The sequence below is a fragment of the Crinia signifera genome, chromosome 1 (genome assembly GCF_055691185.1).
Source record: "Crinia signifera chromosome 1, ASM5569118v1, whole genome shotgun sequence".
Taxonomy (NCBI): domain Eukaryota; kingdom Metazoa; phylum Chordata; class Amphibia; order Anura; family Myobatrachidae; genus Crinia; species Crinia signifera.
The window spans coordinates 275,829,455-275,846,575 of NC_139217.1; the positions used below are offsets into that span (position 1 = coordinate 275,829,455).

Sequence of the window (17,121 nt, forward strand, 5' to 3'; positions counted from 1 at the left end):
AAAATGAAGTTAATTATTTCAGTTAACCCCTTCTTGATATTATAAATTTGTGGCTAGGTCACACTGTGTAGTCTCGTAATAATCTCTTGCTATAACAGAATGGCTACCAAATTGTTTGCCGTTTAGGGTGGACATCAGGTGCTCTACTGGCAACATATACTACAAGGGTTCTCCCCCCCCCAAATTCTAAACATTACTGTAAGCTCTGAGTATTGGGCTAATGGATAGCTGTATGTTCTACAGTTAAAGGGACCATAACAAATGTTTCTAATTGATGCATTTAAAAAAAGTGGGAAAACTCTCCCAAAATCTCTCCCCTTCTGATTCTCACACCTGCTGTAGTGCTTTTAGCACAGTGTGGTCTGTATATCAGCACTGATATGCAAACTAGACCTGTGCTAGAAACACCACAGCAGACAGCAACACCCCAGACAGGGAACAGGAACTACAGGGGTTTTCAAAGATGGCTGGTGTTAGAATGAAAACTATGTATGTGTCTATTGTCTTAAAGACAAATCTCCTCTGCAGGGACACAGACTTATACTTGCTCAGTCTGGTCTCTGTTGTCCTTATTGTTTAACCAAAATGTCCCACCTTCTATCAATGCAGAATCTCTGGTTTTAATATTGAGCTATACATGTTTACTTAGACCAGCTCAACTACTGGCATGGTTGTATTGAATGTACACCTTTCCTCATTAACTTGACATAAAGCCCAGCGACCACTTATTTATGTTTTACCAATGTCCGAATGGAATGAGTTTTGCAGAATTAGTATATTTATGCAAAGCTGCTCTATAATTTTAAAGGCATGTAGCTCCCAACTTAATGAGTTACACACACATATCACTATTCTTTCTATTACAATACACAATAAGTGGTCCACTGTGTGACGGTGCAATGTATTCTTACATGCTGCGTGAAAGTATACCCACATTGGCTGTGGAAATGTCCCACTGGACATGCAGCACATGTAATGGGACGATTCAGTAAACCACAGCCAGTGATGATAGATGGAGAGTACACTATACAATGTTTAATATATATCGTGGAGACTTTGAGGGTGTTTCCAAAATAAGTAGCCAATACATGCTACAAAAAAGTTATATTTTGTGATACGCTCTTTGACTGTAAATTGATACATAATTTTGACATTAATACTGATTTTGTTACTTTTATAAAATGTTATTTCTTAGTTGTCCTCTTGTGAAAGCCGGTTTGCTAAGCTACGTTCTGAATTTGAGAAAGGAGAAGCTGTTCGACAGGGGCTAGAATATGAGTTGGCGACTGCAAGACAGCAGTTTAGTAAAGAAAGAATGGCATTGGAAGAGGAGAAAGCAAATTCCTTTAGAATACAAGAGCATTTTAAAGGTAATGTGCCCTCTTTATTGTGAGATATACAGTATATGAGGTGATGAGTTAAGGCCCATACACACTGGGCGACTTTGAGCTGAAAGTCGCTCAAAACAGCTCAAAGCCACCCAGTGTGTATGGTCCGGCAATGAATGGCGATCATCACCATTGCGCTCCCGCAACCTCGCCGGGAAAGCCGCTCATCTGCTGGTTATACCAGCAGATGAGCGGCTTTGCATAGCGCTCCAATATGCAACGCCGTCCTCCCCCTCCCCTCCGTTGGCGCCGGGCAGGGGGAAAGCCGCTCAGTGTGTACGCACTGAGCGCTTTCCCCGCAGCGAGGAACGATATCATCACTGTCCATACACGCTGAGCATAGTCTCCCAGTGTGTATAGACCTTTAAAAGTTACATATGTGTCCTCACACATTATTGCTGCAGTTGCCCACAAACCGACCCACGTTGTGTTCCAGGTCCTGTGTGACTTGTAAAAAGTGTATTTTTTCACCTGAAAAGGATTCTGTCACAATGGCCCTTATTCTGATCGGTGCGGATATATCCGCGTGCGTTCGGCCCGCCGATGTTTTGTGTCTGCGCATGTGCAGAGGCGTCTCTGCGCATGTGCGAGCGGGGCGTATGGCCAAATCCCGCATGATATGTGAACACTCCGAACAGGGGGTGGAGAGGGGCGTGAAGGGCTATTTGGGCTCATTACCATATGCATACGCCCCGCGTTTCATGGGAGTTCCCATGAAAACGCTGGGCGTACGTATGGTAATGCGGCCGTGACGCACGTGTAGGGGACGGACATATGACATCGCCGGATGTCAGCTGCCCGCCCAGATCCCTGCTTTTGCACGGAAAAATGTCCGTGTGGTCTGAGGTTGCGGGTGCTGGTGGAGCACACGGTCCTGCATTCGATGGTCTGCGACCATCGAATGATGGGGGAGGTTCCCATAGATGGAGGAGGCGTATTCCGTAAAAAATACACGTGCGGTCCGTTCGGCCATCTTCTTACCGCATACGGACGGAGTTGGCGATCCGTATGGAAGGCGGGGTTTCGCACGCACGGTCCTGGCCGCATAATCGGCTCCGGCCGCACCGATCAGAATAAGGGCCAATGTGACTAGGATGCACCAGGACTATGTTGATTCATTTGATATGTGACATTTGATGTGCTATGTTGAAGCTGCTGTGACTTCTTTTCTATGGCAAGCTCCATTGTTCTTTGTATACAGACTCTGTTGCTTACAGATATACAAATGTCAGATAAATGAAATTAATTATCACAGTCTTTTGGGGCTTCCTGTCTGCATCACATTGTGAATAAGATATCTGATTAAGTGAAACATACGGTCAACGCAAGCTGAATTGCATGGGCTTATTTGCGCAGCGTGACTTATTCAGGCTAGGTCTGTGAGGGCACATCTGAGCAGCCGACAATTAAAATATATGTGCTTCAAATTATTTTCATTTTGTGGGTAAGTACTGTGGTAGAAACAGTAAAGGTTTTTACTTAATGGCCCACAACAGCAGATGGGAGTTTCTACTGAAAGAATTCAAAAGTGATGTTTTTCTACCATTCAGTTGCTCTAATTGTAAACCTTTCTGCATTACTACATGCCAACCAAGATCGTCAGACATCCACTGTGTTATTTGCTTGCTAAGAGAAGCCTGCAAATTGTATGATTGTTGTCTGACCTAGAAACATTTCCCCACACAGCACAGACAGAAGAACTCCACAGAAAGATCTACAGCATCGAGAAACATTTCCAGACAACCCAGTTTAGTTGGCAAGATGCACAGAGAGCTTTTGAAAAGGATTTGAAAGATCGAGACCAGGCTGTAGAAACCTACAAGAAAGAGCAGGAGATGCTGATGTCTGAGAGAAACAAGTTGGAAGCATTAGTTCAGGTGCTTGGTTTTAATTATATGACAAATGTAACCATTAACATAGCTGGACGCTAATTAGTACAGACGTACACACACATAGGTGCCCAGTGGCTTTTGGATTCCTATATGTCAGTGTGAAATATTGATAGCTCAGTTGTCCATTCGGGAAACGGTCATCTGTCAGACCACACTTCATTAGGTCGACCCCGGAAGGTCGACTGGCCCCAAGGTCGACAGGGTTAAAGGTCGACATGACTTAAGGTCAACATGGGCCACGGTCGACTTGGGTTTAGGTCGACAGTCGTTATGTCGACATGAGTTTTTCACTGTTTTTTGAGCCGACATGTGCCGACAGGCGATATTTCATGCCCTACCATCCACTAGGGCGTGGTGGGAGAATAAAATAGTGTGCTGAGCGCAGCGAGGCACCGTGCCCGAAGCATCGCGAGCTGCAGTTCAACTGTGTCCATGTCGACTGTGTCGACATTCGGGTAAAAAAAACAGTGAAAAACTCATGTCGACCTTGGCCCATGTCGACCTTGGACCCAGTCGACCTTTCGGGGGTCGACCTAATGACTGTAGACCTAAGTCTGGTCTGACAGATGTACCGATTCCGTCCATTCTATACTAATAAATACGTGTGACAATTTTACTGCTTCAATGATTTCCCTTTAGGATATGCATATCTGGTAAGATGATAATCCTTCTGCCATGGTGTGACTGACTTTTGCGCTACAGACTTAGATGTTGTCATCAGATTTGTCAATATTGTTTAAAAAATAATAATAATTGTGTGTTTGTATATAGGAAACACAGCACCAGGTTTAATAAAAATGTAAAAAATCGATCTGATGCACCCGTTCTCCTTCCACTAAAATTCCAATCCTACCCTCCCTGTAGAACTACGCGGGGCGCCTGCTGCTGTCCCCGCTCACCGGGATCCATCACTCTGTCCCTGATTTCACTGCAGTGGCGGGGACGGCTCCAGGAGCCTCCTGCACTGCAGCCGCACTGAAGCTGTGGCCTCAATTTTCAGCCAGAGGCCAGGAGTGTCCCATCGCAGTGGCCAGGAGTGTCCCTAAGCGACTTTTTAACACATTTAAGTCTCTTCTGTACCCTCCCCCACCGGCTACCATCAGTGCACAAGAACTTGCCTCCTACTTTAAGGACAAGATTGATAACATCCGAGATGAAATGGTATGCTCCACAATCTCTAACCCTCTTTCTGCCACACCTGAACCCTCTGGCACTTTCTCTTCGTTTGAGCCCACAAATGAAAAGGAAGTATCCGCACTCTTCTTATCCTCCTACTCTACTACCTCTCCTCTTGATCCTATACCTGCACAAGTCATTAAAAATCTATCTCCTGTGCTTATTCCAACCTTAACTAAAATCTGCAATCACTCTCTTGCTACTGGTACTTTTCTGTCTCTGCTCAAACATGCAGTGATTACTCCCATTCTGAAAAAACACAATTCTGACCCTAACTCTCTCTCTAACTATCGTCCTATCTCTCAGCTCCCATGCCTCTCCAAGCTACTCGAGAGACTTGTCTACTCTCGCCTAACAAACTTTCTTAACTCCAACACCGTATTAGACCCGCTTCAGTCAGGCTTTCACTCTCAACATGTGGAAAGAAGGGTTGCAGAAAAACTGCTTAGAGCGCTGACCACGGCTGTTCTCTCAAAGTGAGCTGCTGCAATGGGGGACTAGTCAGGTCCCAGCAAGAATATACAGGAAAAAGAAGAAAGTATTGCAGCGCTCATAAATTTTAATGAGTCAACCAATAGATAAAAAGTTATTTTATAGATAAATTGTACATATATAGCAAATATTAAATATATAATCAAGAAAGAATATGAAAAACAATAAAAACAAATATCACTTGAGATCAGAAGGACCAATGGGTTTAACCTGCTCTGGTAAATCTCAACCTGGGCGGGACAAGGGGATGTGTTGTGGCTGGAGTCCAAATGGATCGCTGGAGGTGTCCCAGTCTTATGGAAGACTTCGCTGTTGTTAAGGATCCTCTCAAAACATGCGTTCTCCTTAGATGTGGATGGGTGCTCCAATAAATATCGCCAATTTGTAAGTCCCAGTCCAGGAGCTTTAGTAGGCTCCTAATAAAGTGCACTGTGCCAGGTGTTTAAAATTCCAGGAGATTGAAAGTCCAGAAACATAAGCAGGTGGTGGAGGAAATGTCCACTGTAGGTCCTTACAAGTTGCCAACGCGTTTCGCTGTCACTAGGGGCAGCTTTTTCAAGGTGACTGGCATTGGGTTGGGGCCTGGTATAAATACCCCTGTCAATTAAATCTGGTTGACCTCATGGTACAAACATATTACAACAAAAACAAGTAAAAAATTGAATACATACTAATAAAAATACTCGGAGACAGACCTGGGACTTCATTATTAATAGCTGGTATGCATTTATGAAAGATAAAACTCGTAATTCAGAATAAACATATCCACAGAACCTTTATACCCGGAAGTGTATTAAATCACTTCCGGGACAGATCTAGATGACAATAAGCAAATATACAATGTATTTATATGTATAGCTCTCATCTTTCAAATAGACAAACATCCGGGTAGGGTCTTAAATATAAGTCAGTGTGGTTTCATTTTGTTTTATTTTATTTTGATCACAATAACATTGTGATCGATTCCAGCATCCTGGTGTCGATACGTCACTTCCGCCCTTATTCACACACAAAAGGGCGGAAGTATAGGGACGGACATAAAGTCTAGGAATAAACCCCCTTATATAGCAATCTGAGGTATTAGGGTGCCAAGTGAAGGCGCGCCCGCTGGACCGCGAGTGCACGCCTAGACGGCATCCCTTTTGGGATGCCGTCTAGGCGTGCACTCGACTCTGTCACCCTCGACTCGGTCACCCTCGGTCACCCTCGACTCTGACCTGTCCTTTGTTCCCCACATTCAATCTGTCTCCAAATCATGTTACATGCATCTAAAAAACATATCCAAAATACGACCATATCTCACACAAGACACTACTAAATCTCTTATCCATGCACTCATTATATCCCGCATTGATTATTGCAATAGTCTCCTAATTGGTCTTCCCAAGAACAGACTCTCACCACTGCAATCCATTTTAAATGCTGCTGCTAGGCTGATCTTCCTTGCAAGACGCTCATCGTCTGCTGATCCGCTCTGCCAGTCCCTCCATTGGTTGCCTGTATATTACCGTATTCAATATAAAACACTTCTACTTGCATATAAAGCTATTAACCATACTGCACCAGCATATATCTCTGCACTTATCACAAAATATCTCCCATCTCGACCACTCCGCTCTGCACAAGATTTGCGTCTCTCATCTGAGCGGATCACTAGCTCCCATTCACTATTACAGGACTTTTATCGGGCTGCTCCCATCCTATAGAATGCCCTTCCATGCACAATAAGACTCTCCGCTAGCCTCCAAACTTTCAAGCGTTACCTGAAAACTCACCTCTTCAGGCAAGCCTATCATATTTAAGTTCTACACGCATAACCCTCTGAGGCACTTCTGTATTATATAGCTTCCCTTCTGGACTTGTAACTTGTTGGGACTGCTATGCTATTACTGATGCCTGTCCTTGTGTTTCCCTCCTATATACCTAATAGATTGTAAGCTTGCAGCAGGGCCCTCTAACCTCCAAGTCTGTCTGTTACCCAGTTTGTTTTATCACTGTCTACTATTGTAAAGCGCAACGGAATCTGCTGCGCTATATAAGAAACTGCTAATAAATAATCGCAGAGCTCACCTGACCTGCAGACTCTGTGGACGGCCCCCGCCAAGCTTGTAGACATAAGTGCCCGCCAAAGACCTGCTGGATTGTGGAGAAAAGAGAGAGACTGCTCCCAGTCATCTGGAGCTGTGGGAAAGTGGTGGCCATCTTTGTACAGCCTCAGTCAGGTACAACGACTGCATAACTGTGCCTCCACCTCTTCTCCTGCTCCACAGTGCATTTGGGTGTATATGCACATACCATTACTCAAAGGCCACCTCAGGTTCTTACAGCCACCAACCTGCACTTTTATGTTCTCTGATTAAGACAATATAATAAGTGTAGCCCAGAATATAAAATCAAGCTACTACACGAGTGCAATTTAAGAGCCTTGTGCCTTAGTGCAAAAATAAGGCTACAGAGATGAGCCTATCCCACTCAATCCAAACACCCAGGGGTGAACCTACCTTCCCCCTGCTTCCTTTAGTACACCACAGGAACCCCACAATACCCGTTTTGTTATTACAGACTCTCTGTTACTCTGATGCCCCACGGCACTAACTAACATGGACACTCTGTTCCTTACTTGAATATACACTCGTGAGATGCCTATACGTCATCACACAGAATGATAGCTGACTAGCCTTTCCCTTGTCATTGGTGACAACTGCCCTGTTGCTATTAATACATATATCACAATTGCTACTTTATCCAGAAGGAGATTATTTACTACCCATTTATATTGACACTTGATCTGCAATACATTATGGTTTGGAACATAAAAGATTCTGGAGACAGGGAAATGACTGCACCCCTCTCCACGCCATCCAAATCCGATCTGAGACACTTTCTCAAACCAACGGATACCTCACTGCCTAATGACCACTCAAACTCTCAGCCCTTACTTGCCCAGGAGCCTTCAGTCTCACCTTCTTCATCTGCCACTCCTCAGCCTGCCCAAGTTCTCAATGGTGGAGACTTATCTCAAGTACTGTAACTCTTGCAATCAGTGCCCACCCGTCAAGATTTTAACTCTCTATAGCACAGTCTTCGAGATACCATACACTTAGGGTGGCCAATCCCGGGATCGGGATCGGCGGGATCCCGGGATTTGGCCCCCAAAACGCCGGGATTTCAATCCCGGGATTGGAATTTCCAATCCCGGGATTTCGGGATTAAACTGCGCATGCGCAGTTTAATGCCGGGCAGCGTCTGAGCACTCAGACGCTGCCCGGCTTCCCCATACCCCGCAGTGCGCAGCGTGACGAGGTCACGCTGCGCAGGGCACACTGCACACACGGCACAGCCGCACATCCACGGCTGCCTGCCCAGCGCTGACGGCCACCCGCCCGCCCACCCAGCGCTGACGGCCGGCCACCCACCCAGCGCTGACGGCCGTCCACCCGCCCTCCCACCCAGCACTCACGGCCGGCCACCCGCCCGCCCACCCAGCGCTCACGGGCACCCAGCGCTCCCTACCAACCACCCACCCAGCGGTCCCTGACAACCACCCACCCAGCGGTCCCTGACAACCGCCCACCCAGCGGTCCCTGACACCCGCCCACCCAGCGGTCCCTGACACCCGCCCACCCACCCAGCGCTCGGGCGGCCAGGGTGTTTTTTATTATTAGGGAAGCCAATCCCGGGATCCCGGGAATCCCGGGATTGAGCATTTTTCAATCCCGAATCCCGGGATTGAAAAAATGCCCCGGGATTGGCATCCCTACATACACTCTGAGCTTGCTGAGGTCAAAGCAGACCTCTCTCACTACCCGATAGGGTATCTAAGTGGGAGGATTTCCACGACACTGTAGTCCAGGCATATAATCTCCTGAGGCATCAGTGCAACAGGCGACCATGTTCAATGCTCTATCCCAGAGGTTAGTTGGTTAGACCATTTCGGAAGACGAAACAACCTCAGGATCCAAGGGGTGTCAGAGGAGATACCTGCGAACGGCATCGTGGGAAAGGATCCAATTTCCTCCATCACCTTTTACAGGGCCCACAGGGCTCTTTGCCCTTGCAGTGCTTCAGGGGATCAGCCTAGAGACATTATTTGTTACCTCCATTATTTCACACAAAAGGAAGAGATTGTGCTTCTGCTCTGGGATTTGAGCCTCCCCAACTGCCAGATTGGAATGGCTCCTCCTTGAACCTACCTCCTCCATTACATCTTGGAGATGAAAGTTGGCAAGTCATCAAAGACTCCAGGAAGAGCCCCCAGCGTCGCCGTCAACATACGGACAGCAGAGTTACCTGATCCCTCCAAGGGCCCTAGTGACATTTCTTACTTTCACAGGGTTTTGATTGTACCGGTTTTTATCTGTGCTGAACCTAATTTGGTCTACCCCATGACTGTTGAAGTTTCCAAAAAGTTAATGTTCAACCCTCCTCTTGCAGTGGTCCCCCTTATTAATGGACATGCTGCTGGTCTTTTGTTATTTTTCATATTTTGTAGTTTGATTTTTCTTAGTTAGTCTAGTGTCTTCATAAACTTTCAATGTATAGCCTACTGTGTTCCATCAAATATGGCAATTGTTGACACTTACCCCCAATGCCCCTAGTACCGCACATATTTGTCCTTACACCTGGTTGTGCTTCGCACACCAGTTCCAGTAAGGAGCGGTCTGTTTTTTTCCCTCCTTTTTTATTTAGGTGTCTGTGAAATGTTGTGTATGGTACTCTCGCTCTATCTTTCTGTGTACCCCACCCAGGAACATTACTATTACCAGATAGCTAGTCCAGAGTGTACAACCCTACGATTGTCTCGATTTAACTCAAAGGGACTCAATATACCAGAAAAAAAAGTCTAGAGCATTACGCGAACTTGATGCACTTAAAGCGGATGTAGCCCTCCATCCAGGAGACTCACTTTAAAGCAGATAAAGCCCCCTTCATTGAAAGGTCATAGTTTTCCTAATGCTTTCTATAGCAATAACAGTGAAAGTAAGACATTGGGCATAGCACTTTTGTTCTCGTGTCGTTTACCCTTCAAGGAACTAGAATGCTTCTCTGTTGCTGAGGGTACAGCAATAGTAGTTAAGGGTATGCTCCATCGCCAGCTATATACATTTGTAAGTAATTTTGTTCCCAAAAGCAACCAACCTTCTTTCATGCAGAAAGTTCTCAACCGCATTGATGCTTTGAAAGTGGGTATTCTTGTTGTGTGTGTGTGTGGGGGGGGGGGGGGAGGGGACCTTAATTGGACTTTAAACTGCCATAGACTCTTCCACTGCAACACATAATTGTCCTTATAAATTGTATTGCAATGTTTGTCATACACTGCATGAACACCAGTTGGTCAATGCGTGGCGCCTTCAGCATCCTATCGACCGAGACTACACTACACTTTCTTTTCCCCGCCCCACAATTCCTATTCTAGAATAGATTATTTCCTATTTCCTCACAGGTTCTTGCACCTTTTGAAACCAACGTCTATTGAACCTATGACCGTTGCCGGGGGCCCACCGGACGACTTCGTTGCCGGGGGCCTGCAAAGCGAGTGTAGTGCTTGGGGTGTGCCGGGTGAGTCAAAGGTCGCAGCCCCGAGTGGGGGTCCAGAGGTCGCAGCCCCGAGTGGGGGTCCAGAGGTCGCAGCCCCGAGTGGGGGTCCAGAGTCCGCTGCCCCGAGTGGGGGTCCAGAGGCCGCAGACCCGTGTGGGGGCCCACAGTCTCAGTTTGTTGCCTCTGCCGAGGTCCCAAAGGCCACTGCCTGTGCCCAGGTCCCGAAGGCCACTGCCTGTGTGCCCAGGTCCCGAAGGCCACTGCCTGTGTGCCCAGGTCCCGAAGGCCACTGCCTGTGTGCCCAGGTCCTGAAGGCCACTGCCTGTGTGCCCAGGTCCTGAAGGCCACTGCCTGTGTGCCCAGGTCCTGAAGGCCACTGCCTGTGTGCCCAGGTCCTGAAGGCCACTGCCTGTGCCCAGGTCCCGAAGGCCACTGTCTCAGAATGGGTCTCAGAGCTCACAGCCCTAGAAGAGATGCTGAAGGCCATAACCTCTAAGGGGGTCCCTGAAGTCACAGCCTCAAGTGAGGTCACTGGTGCCATTACCCCACTGAAGCACTCGAGCCAGTCAGTGCAAAAGGCCCAGCCCATCGCTATTGCCGCTGGGTGTGCTCTTTTGTCTCCCTCTTGCAGGAATGTTCCTGGAATATTAACTTCTAGAGCAGTGGAATCCAGGTTTGATTCATTCTCAGACTCCGATTCCAAATTTGTGTCTGAGATTGATGGCATTACAGTTTTTACAGGCCATATGGCTTATAAAGAAGACCTTTTCAAATCAGGGACATCTTCTCTTACTAAACATTCTAAGAGAAGGAAAAATAAAAATATGCACTGAACTTTTGCCTTTGCCCTGCTTGTCAAGATGCACTTGTTCTGGTCTTGTTGTGTCCAGTGGCCACCTTAAGGGAGGGGAGAGGATTTTTAGAAGCTGTTTCTGTTCTTCATGTTTGTTATTGTTAGAACCCGCATGCCAGGGTTTATTCTGTCAGGTTATTATGTCCTGCTCTGTTATTCGGTAGTAGACCCAGTTTAACGTCCTAGCCCGTTGGTGCAAATGCCCTTCTCTACTGCCCACAATGTATCCAGTAGTGCCTGCATCATGTTGGAGTTGTACTTCGGCCATAGGTTCCCCACTTCATATTGGGTGGGATTGTGATGTCCTTCGCTCCTTCTGAAGCTCTGTGTTTTCTCTGACCAAAGAAATAATGGGTCACGACGTCAGCACTGAGCCAACGTTTTGGCTTCTCAAAAAGATAGACTGCACCATATCCTCCTATAAAAAAAATCTCTACCGAAGCACTTAAATAGTGCAGCCAAGGCTGTTATACCAGTTCACTGGCGATCTACATCCCCCCCCCCCCCCCCCCCATCTGTAGTGGAATGGTTCACAAGAGTGAGTTTTACATGACCATGGTTGACCTGTTATTATAAGGTTCTTCTAACTATAGAGTGTTTAGTACTATCTAGGAACCTTGATTTATCTTTAAAGACTCCCCTGCCTACTTAGGTTACACTAGTACATGAGTCTACTTCAATAGACTCGGATCTAGCTTGTCAATGTATGCCCGGGTTTTACCACTTTCCTTCCCTTCCTCTCTCTGTTTTCCTATTCTTCTCTTTATATGATGTTTTAAGTTGTTTGCTTGTAATGTATATTGTAGTCTTTATCTATATGAATATATGTAGGCATATTTTTATTTCAGACTTCTCTTTTGTTTGATGGGCCAATCTATATTCCTTGCTATTATACTGCTATTATAAGCTCCTTACATTTTTGTTGGTGCTTTGTATCTTTTGTTATTCTTTATGACGACTTCATTAAAAACTTTAATGGGGAATAAAAATTTCTTTTTTCATTGCTTCAGTTTTAAAGTTAATTAGAACTTTTGAAAATCTAAAACCCATAACTCATTCTAATTCAGTTTGCTGACTGTGTCCACAGAAGCAGAATGTGATCATTTCTGAGCTGCAACAAAAGATGCACCAATCAGACAGAGAAAAGGATAATCACATGGATACCTTAAGGCGTCACAGAAGTGATCTTGAATTTAGCCTTGAAAGAGCAGAAGGACTGAAGCAGGAACTTGAGGTAAATGTGTTGTATGATAGTAACAAAATAATATATTTGGTCGCCTGCGCTTTCAAACTGCCACCCAAGATTGTTGTATGATGTCATTTCAATTTGTTACTGGGTCACTTATCGAACGTTGTTCTCTGTTTATTTACTACTACAGTTTGTTGCTAATGCTTGAATGGGTTTGGAACTAAAAATGTAATCTGTCAAAATATTGTACATTAATGGGGGGACCTTTTTTTTATTATATACCTTTCCTGAACATGCCGGAGAGTCTCACAATTGCCAATTTAAGGTTGTGTTCTCCAGGCTTCCTATTAGCTTAACCAAGTAAGATGTAACATTATTGAGGTATCGATTTGATTTTGGTAATCCATCTAACTAGATATTTTGAGGTGGTGTAAAATGTTGGCGACATTTCAGATACTTGTTACACAATTACTTTTCTGCTATATACTAGTGTACTGGGTAGAAAACCCAGAGTGGCAGAGTCAAGATCATCTCACCCATTAGTAATCTCTTCTCACAGACCGTAAATCAGAGAGTGAAGACATTGGAAGGGAACGAGTCCAAGTTCAACTCTGAAATCATCCAGGTAACTGGAGCAGTTTTTTTTTTAAATTTATGGTGTACTTGTTGTATGATGTGACATAGACCTAAATGGCACTGAAGTAGGGATGCCAATCCCGTGGCATATTTTCAATCCCAGGAATTGGGATTAAAAAATGATCAATCCCAGGGTTGGCATTTCTAAAAGAAAACCGCCCCCCTGTCCCCCACATTTACTTACTTGGATGGAGAAGTGGAGCTGGGCAGGTGGCAGCAGAATGGTGGGAGGTGGTTGGTGGGACACTGGAGATGCTTGTGTGTGGCCGGGAAAGGTTATATGGGGGAGGGTACCGGTGGCGGAGGAGGTCTTTTTGGTTGTAGGTCACGCTGCGCATGCCACACGCCATCACAGAATCCCGGGATTGGACACTCCATTCCAGGATTGGACACTCTAATCCTGGGATTGAAATCCCAGACATTTTGGGGTCAAATCCCGGGATCCCGCCAATCCCGATCCCGCTGATTGGCCACCCTACACGGAAGGTCACAAATGTAATTGTGAACTCCGATTGAGTGAGTAGCTGGCACTGCCAAACATCTTTACCTAAGAATTCAATAAGAGCGGATAAATGATAAACCCGTTACTTAGTACCTTCATTGCATTCAGTTTTAATTGTATTTGTGGTACTTGTGTATAACCAGGGCGCCCGCGAAATCGGCCGCAAATCGCATGCAAAAATCACATGCGATTTTGCGGCCGATTTTCAGCCGATTTGCATGCTGTTCCATCATTGCACATCTTACACAAACCCCGATTTCCATCGTAGTGCATTGCATCGCATGCAATATAGCGGCATGTGATGCGATTCGATTTTTAATTGTACAAGCTCCCTGATGGGTACTTACAATGTTAAATGCATCTCCATTGTCAACGCCACCCCCACTATCAGCGGCGGCGATACGCGTCCTCCGACCTTTTCATACCTCAACTATCCACGTCGGCGTGGAGTTGATCTTAGATAGTGTGGCGAGCCACCGAACCCGAAGCGTGGCGAGCGGACGCGGAATACATGTAAAGTAATCCGCGTCCCCTCGCGGGGCACACTGCACTCGCCACGCTTCAGGCTCGGTGGCTCGCTGCGCTCGCCACACTATATAAGATCAACTCCACGCTGACGTGGATAGTGGGGGTATGCAAAGGTCGGAGGACACGTGCCGCCGCCCCTCACGGGCTCGCTGCGCTCGCCACGCTTCGGGTTGGTGTTGATAGTGGGGGTGGCGTTGACAATGTGGGTTCATTTCACATTGTGAATCACATTGCATGCCACTTGCTGGCATGCAATGCTATGCGATATTTAATTGTAGAATCAGGGGCATTTTCCCGAACAACGCATCGCATACCATCGCATAGTACCTGGGGGTGTGCAAGGATGGAATAGCATGCACATCGGCAGGAAATGGCCAAAAATCGGATACAAATCGGCCGCTAAATCGCATCGCAGATCGAATCAGACAAAAATCGGCCGATAAATCGGATGCGATATCGTATACGATTTACAATACATCGGGCGCCCTGATAATACACAAGTACCGTATTTGTTACTGGTTCCAGAAGTACTAAAACAAGATTTTTGTACAAGTCATGTTTCCGGCATTACACTGATAGGGTACAATACAAATCCATAGCTCTACATTTCATACATTGCTAAATGCCTAAACCTTAATCTGCCATAATGTTCATACCGAATTGTTCACCTAATAGCAGTAGTGCCATACAGCCTAATTTAATTTGTGCTTTTTGCTTACCTCAGTGCTTTGTGTTTTAAATGAGTGAAGCTGTGGATTATATGTTGATTTACCTGCTATTCTGCAACCTGTGTGCATGTGAGCTGTATGTAGGACATAAAACTCATACACAGCACACCTGTGCTCATAAGCAGAGCCTAACCACAGTGCTATCCTAAAATAGAGCATGTGGTGGTAAATCAGTAACCCTTTGCTTAGGTGTTGGGGCCAATTTTAGGACCATCTGTCATTGTTCGATTAATTGTATTGTGTAAATTTACTTACTACTGATTTCAAGTATGTAGTTTTGCATACAATGTATTGTGTAAATTTACTTACTACTGATTTCAAGTATGTAGTTTTGCATACAATGTATCGTATGCAGTCCTTTTCCTGGGTGCTGGATCTGATGGATCCTTGGTGCAACAGGGATGATCTCTGGCTCCAATCCGATGTGTACTGGATCACGCATCAGAACGAAATTTGTGCCCTTTTCATCCGATTTCTTGGCCAGATGCCTCAATCTAATGAAAAGTGCCAAAATCACACTAGTGGATGGGGGTCTTAACAAACTGTTCCTTCTCAGTTGTAGACCATTTTCTTTAAGATGTTAAAAAAAAAATCACTATAGAATTCAGTTATAATAAAGCATTACTATTTTGTATTCACAGTGACTAGTCTTTATAGTGCATTCATATTATTATTTTGGAAAATGTAACGACTTTGTCAAACCAATCACAGTTACACAATTGTTTGGCAAAACTTGAACTGACTACCATTGATGCAACCACTAAATGGCTTCTTCCAATAGGCGGTATTCAATGAGAATACCGGCGAGGTGCAGCGAATCTTTTTTAGGATTCGCTGCACATTCGCCACGTTCCGGAGCCGGCGGGCTCCGGTATTCAACGTGTCAGGGGCTCGCTGCCCCTGACTGGCGAATATGAGCTCCTGCGGCGATTGCCGCAGGGAGCCTGAGGACGGTGGCAGGTAGAGAGATGGAAGTCTCTCTGCCTAGCCCAGAACGTTTGTGGGGGTTAGGTGGGCTCCCCGGGTGCCAGGCAGCACAGGCTGCCCCCCGGGGGTGCCAGCAGGGGACCTATATTCACTATACCCGATCGTAATGATCGGGTGCAGTGAATATATGAATATGTAATGAGCGGCTCGGCTCCGGCGCCCCCTGCTGGCTGCTGTGTAAAAAAAAAAAAAATTTTTTTTAAATTAAATATATATTCATGTGCTTACAGCACATGAATAAAAATAGCATGCCCGTCCTCAGAATAAAATTCCTGATTTTTTTACACCAAATGTAAAAAACAAAACACTTTATTTAAAAAGTTCACATTCCACTTCACCATAAAAAGATAGCGATTGCTACTCGGTGAATCATGGCGAAAAAAACCTTCAAATGTATTCGCCATGTGGTCATTGAATAGGGTGATTCACCGTTTTTGTCAAAAATTCGCCAAACAGCACAAATTCGCCATAAAAACATGGCGAATCAGGCTCATTGAATACCGCCCTATGTGTGTCTGTTATGAGTGCATTGCAATATTTTCACAATGAATTGTACCAGAAAATGCCTTTTGTGACTTCTACTTTCATTACTTTCTTATGTTCCCAGTTGCGCATTCGAGATCTGGAAGGCTCATTACAAGTGGAAAAGGCTAGCCACGCACAAACCGCTACAGATTTAGATCTCATAAAAAATCAATTCAATGAGGTGGAAACTGCCTACATCAGAGAGAAAGGCACTGCTCAAGAACTGTCAGACAGGCTCCAGGCGTAAGTGTCATGATACCGAATTTGATGAGCATGAAGTTTGTGATTAATTACTGGGGTCAAATTCATCTTAATATTTGGGCATTTACCGTATATACTCGAGTATAAGTCGACCCGAATATAAGCCGAGGCACCTAATTTTACAACAAAAAAATGATAAAACCTATTGACTCAAGTGGGACCCTCACTCGAGTATAAGCCGAGGGGGGCTTTTTCAGCATAAATTTTTTTTTATGAAAAAGTAGGCTTATACTCGAGTATATATGGTAAATATAATAGTAAACATCTGTGTATGAACTGAAAAAACAGCTATTCTCCTAAAGGTCCACCAAACCTAATGTAGATGTTGTTTTGTGTAATACATCGACAGGTAAGAAGTGCATTTCTTGCCAGTATTATAGGAATGGTATGTTGTTTATCCCCAAAAATTGAGTAATAATCACTACA

The 17,121-nt window shown here is 45.3% G+C and overlaps 1 protein-coding gene across 1 annotated transcript in view; it reads left to right on the top strand.

Moving 5' to 3' along the window:
- CCDC171 (coiled-coil domain containing 171) overlaps positions 1 to 17,121 on the top strand; it is a 72,427-nt gene that overhangs the window by 18,586 nt on the left and 36,720 nt on the right. Inside the window, exons 4-8 of the mRNA XM_083184275.1 lie at positions 1,196 to 1,370; positions 3,075 to 3,265; positions 12,427 to 12,573; positions 13,088 to 13,153; positions 16,517 to 16,677. Coding sequence (XP_083040401.1) covers positions 1,196 to 1,370; positions 3,075 to 3,265; positions 12,427 to 12,573; positions 13,088 to 13,153; positions 16,517 to 16,677 — 740 coding nt within the window. The remainder of the gene's footprint in view (positions 1 to 1,195; positions 1,371 to 3,074; positions 3,266 to 12,426; positions 12,574 to 13,087; positions 13,154 to 16,516; positions 16,678 to 17,121) is intronic.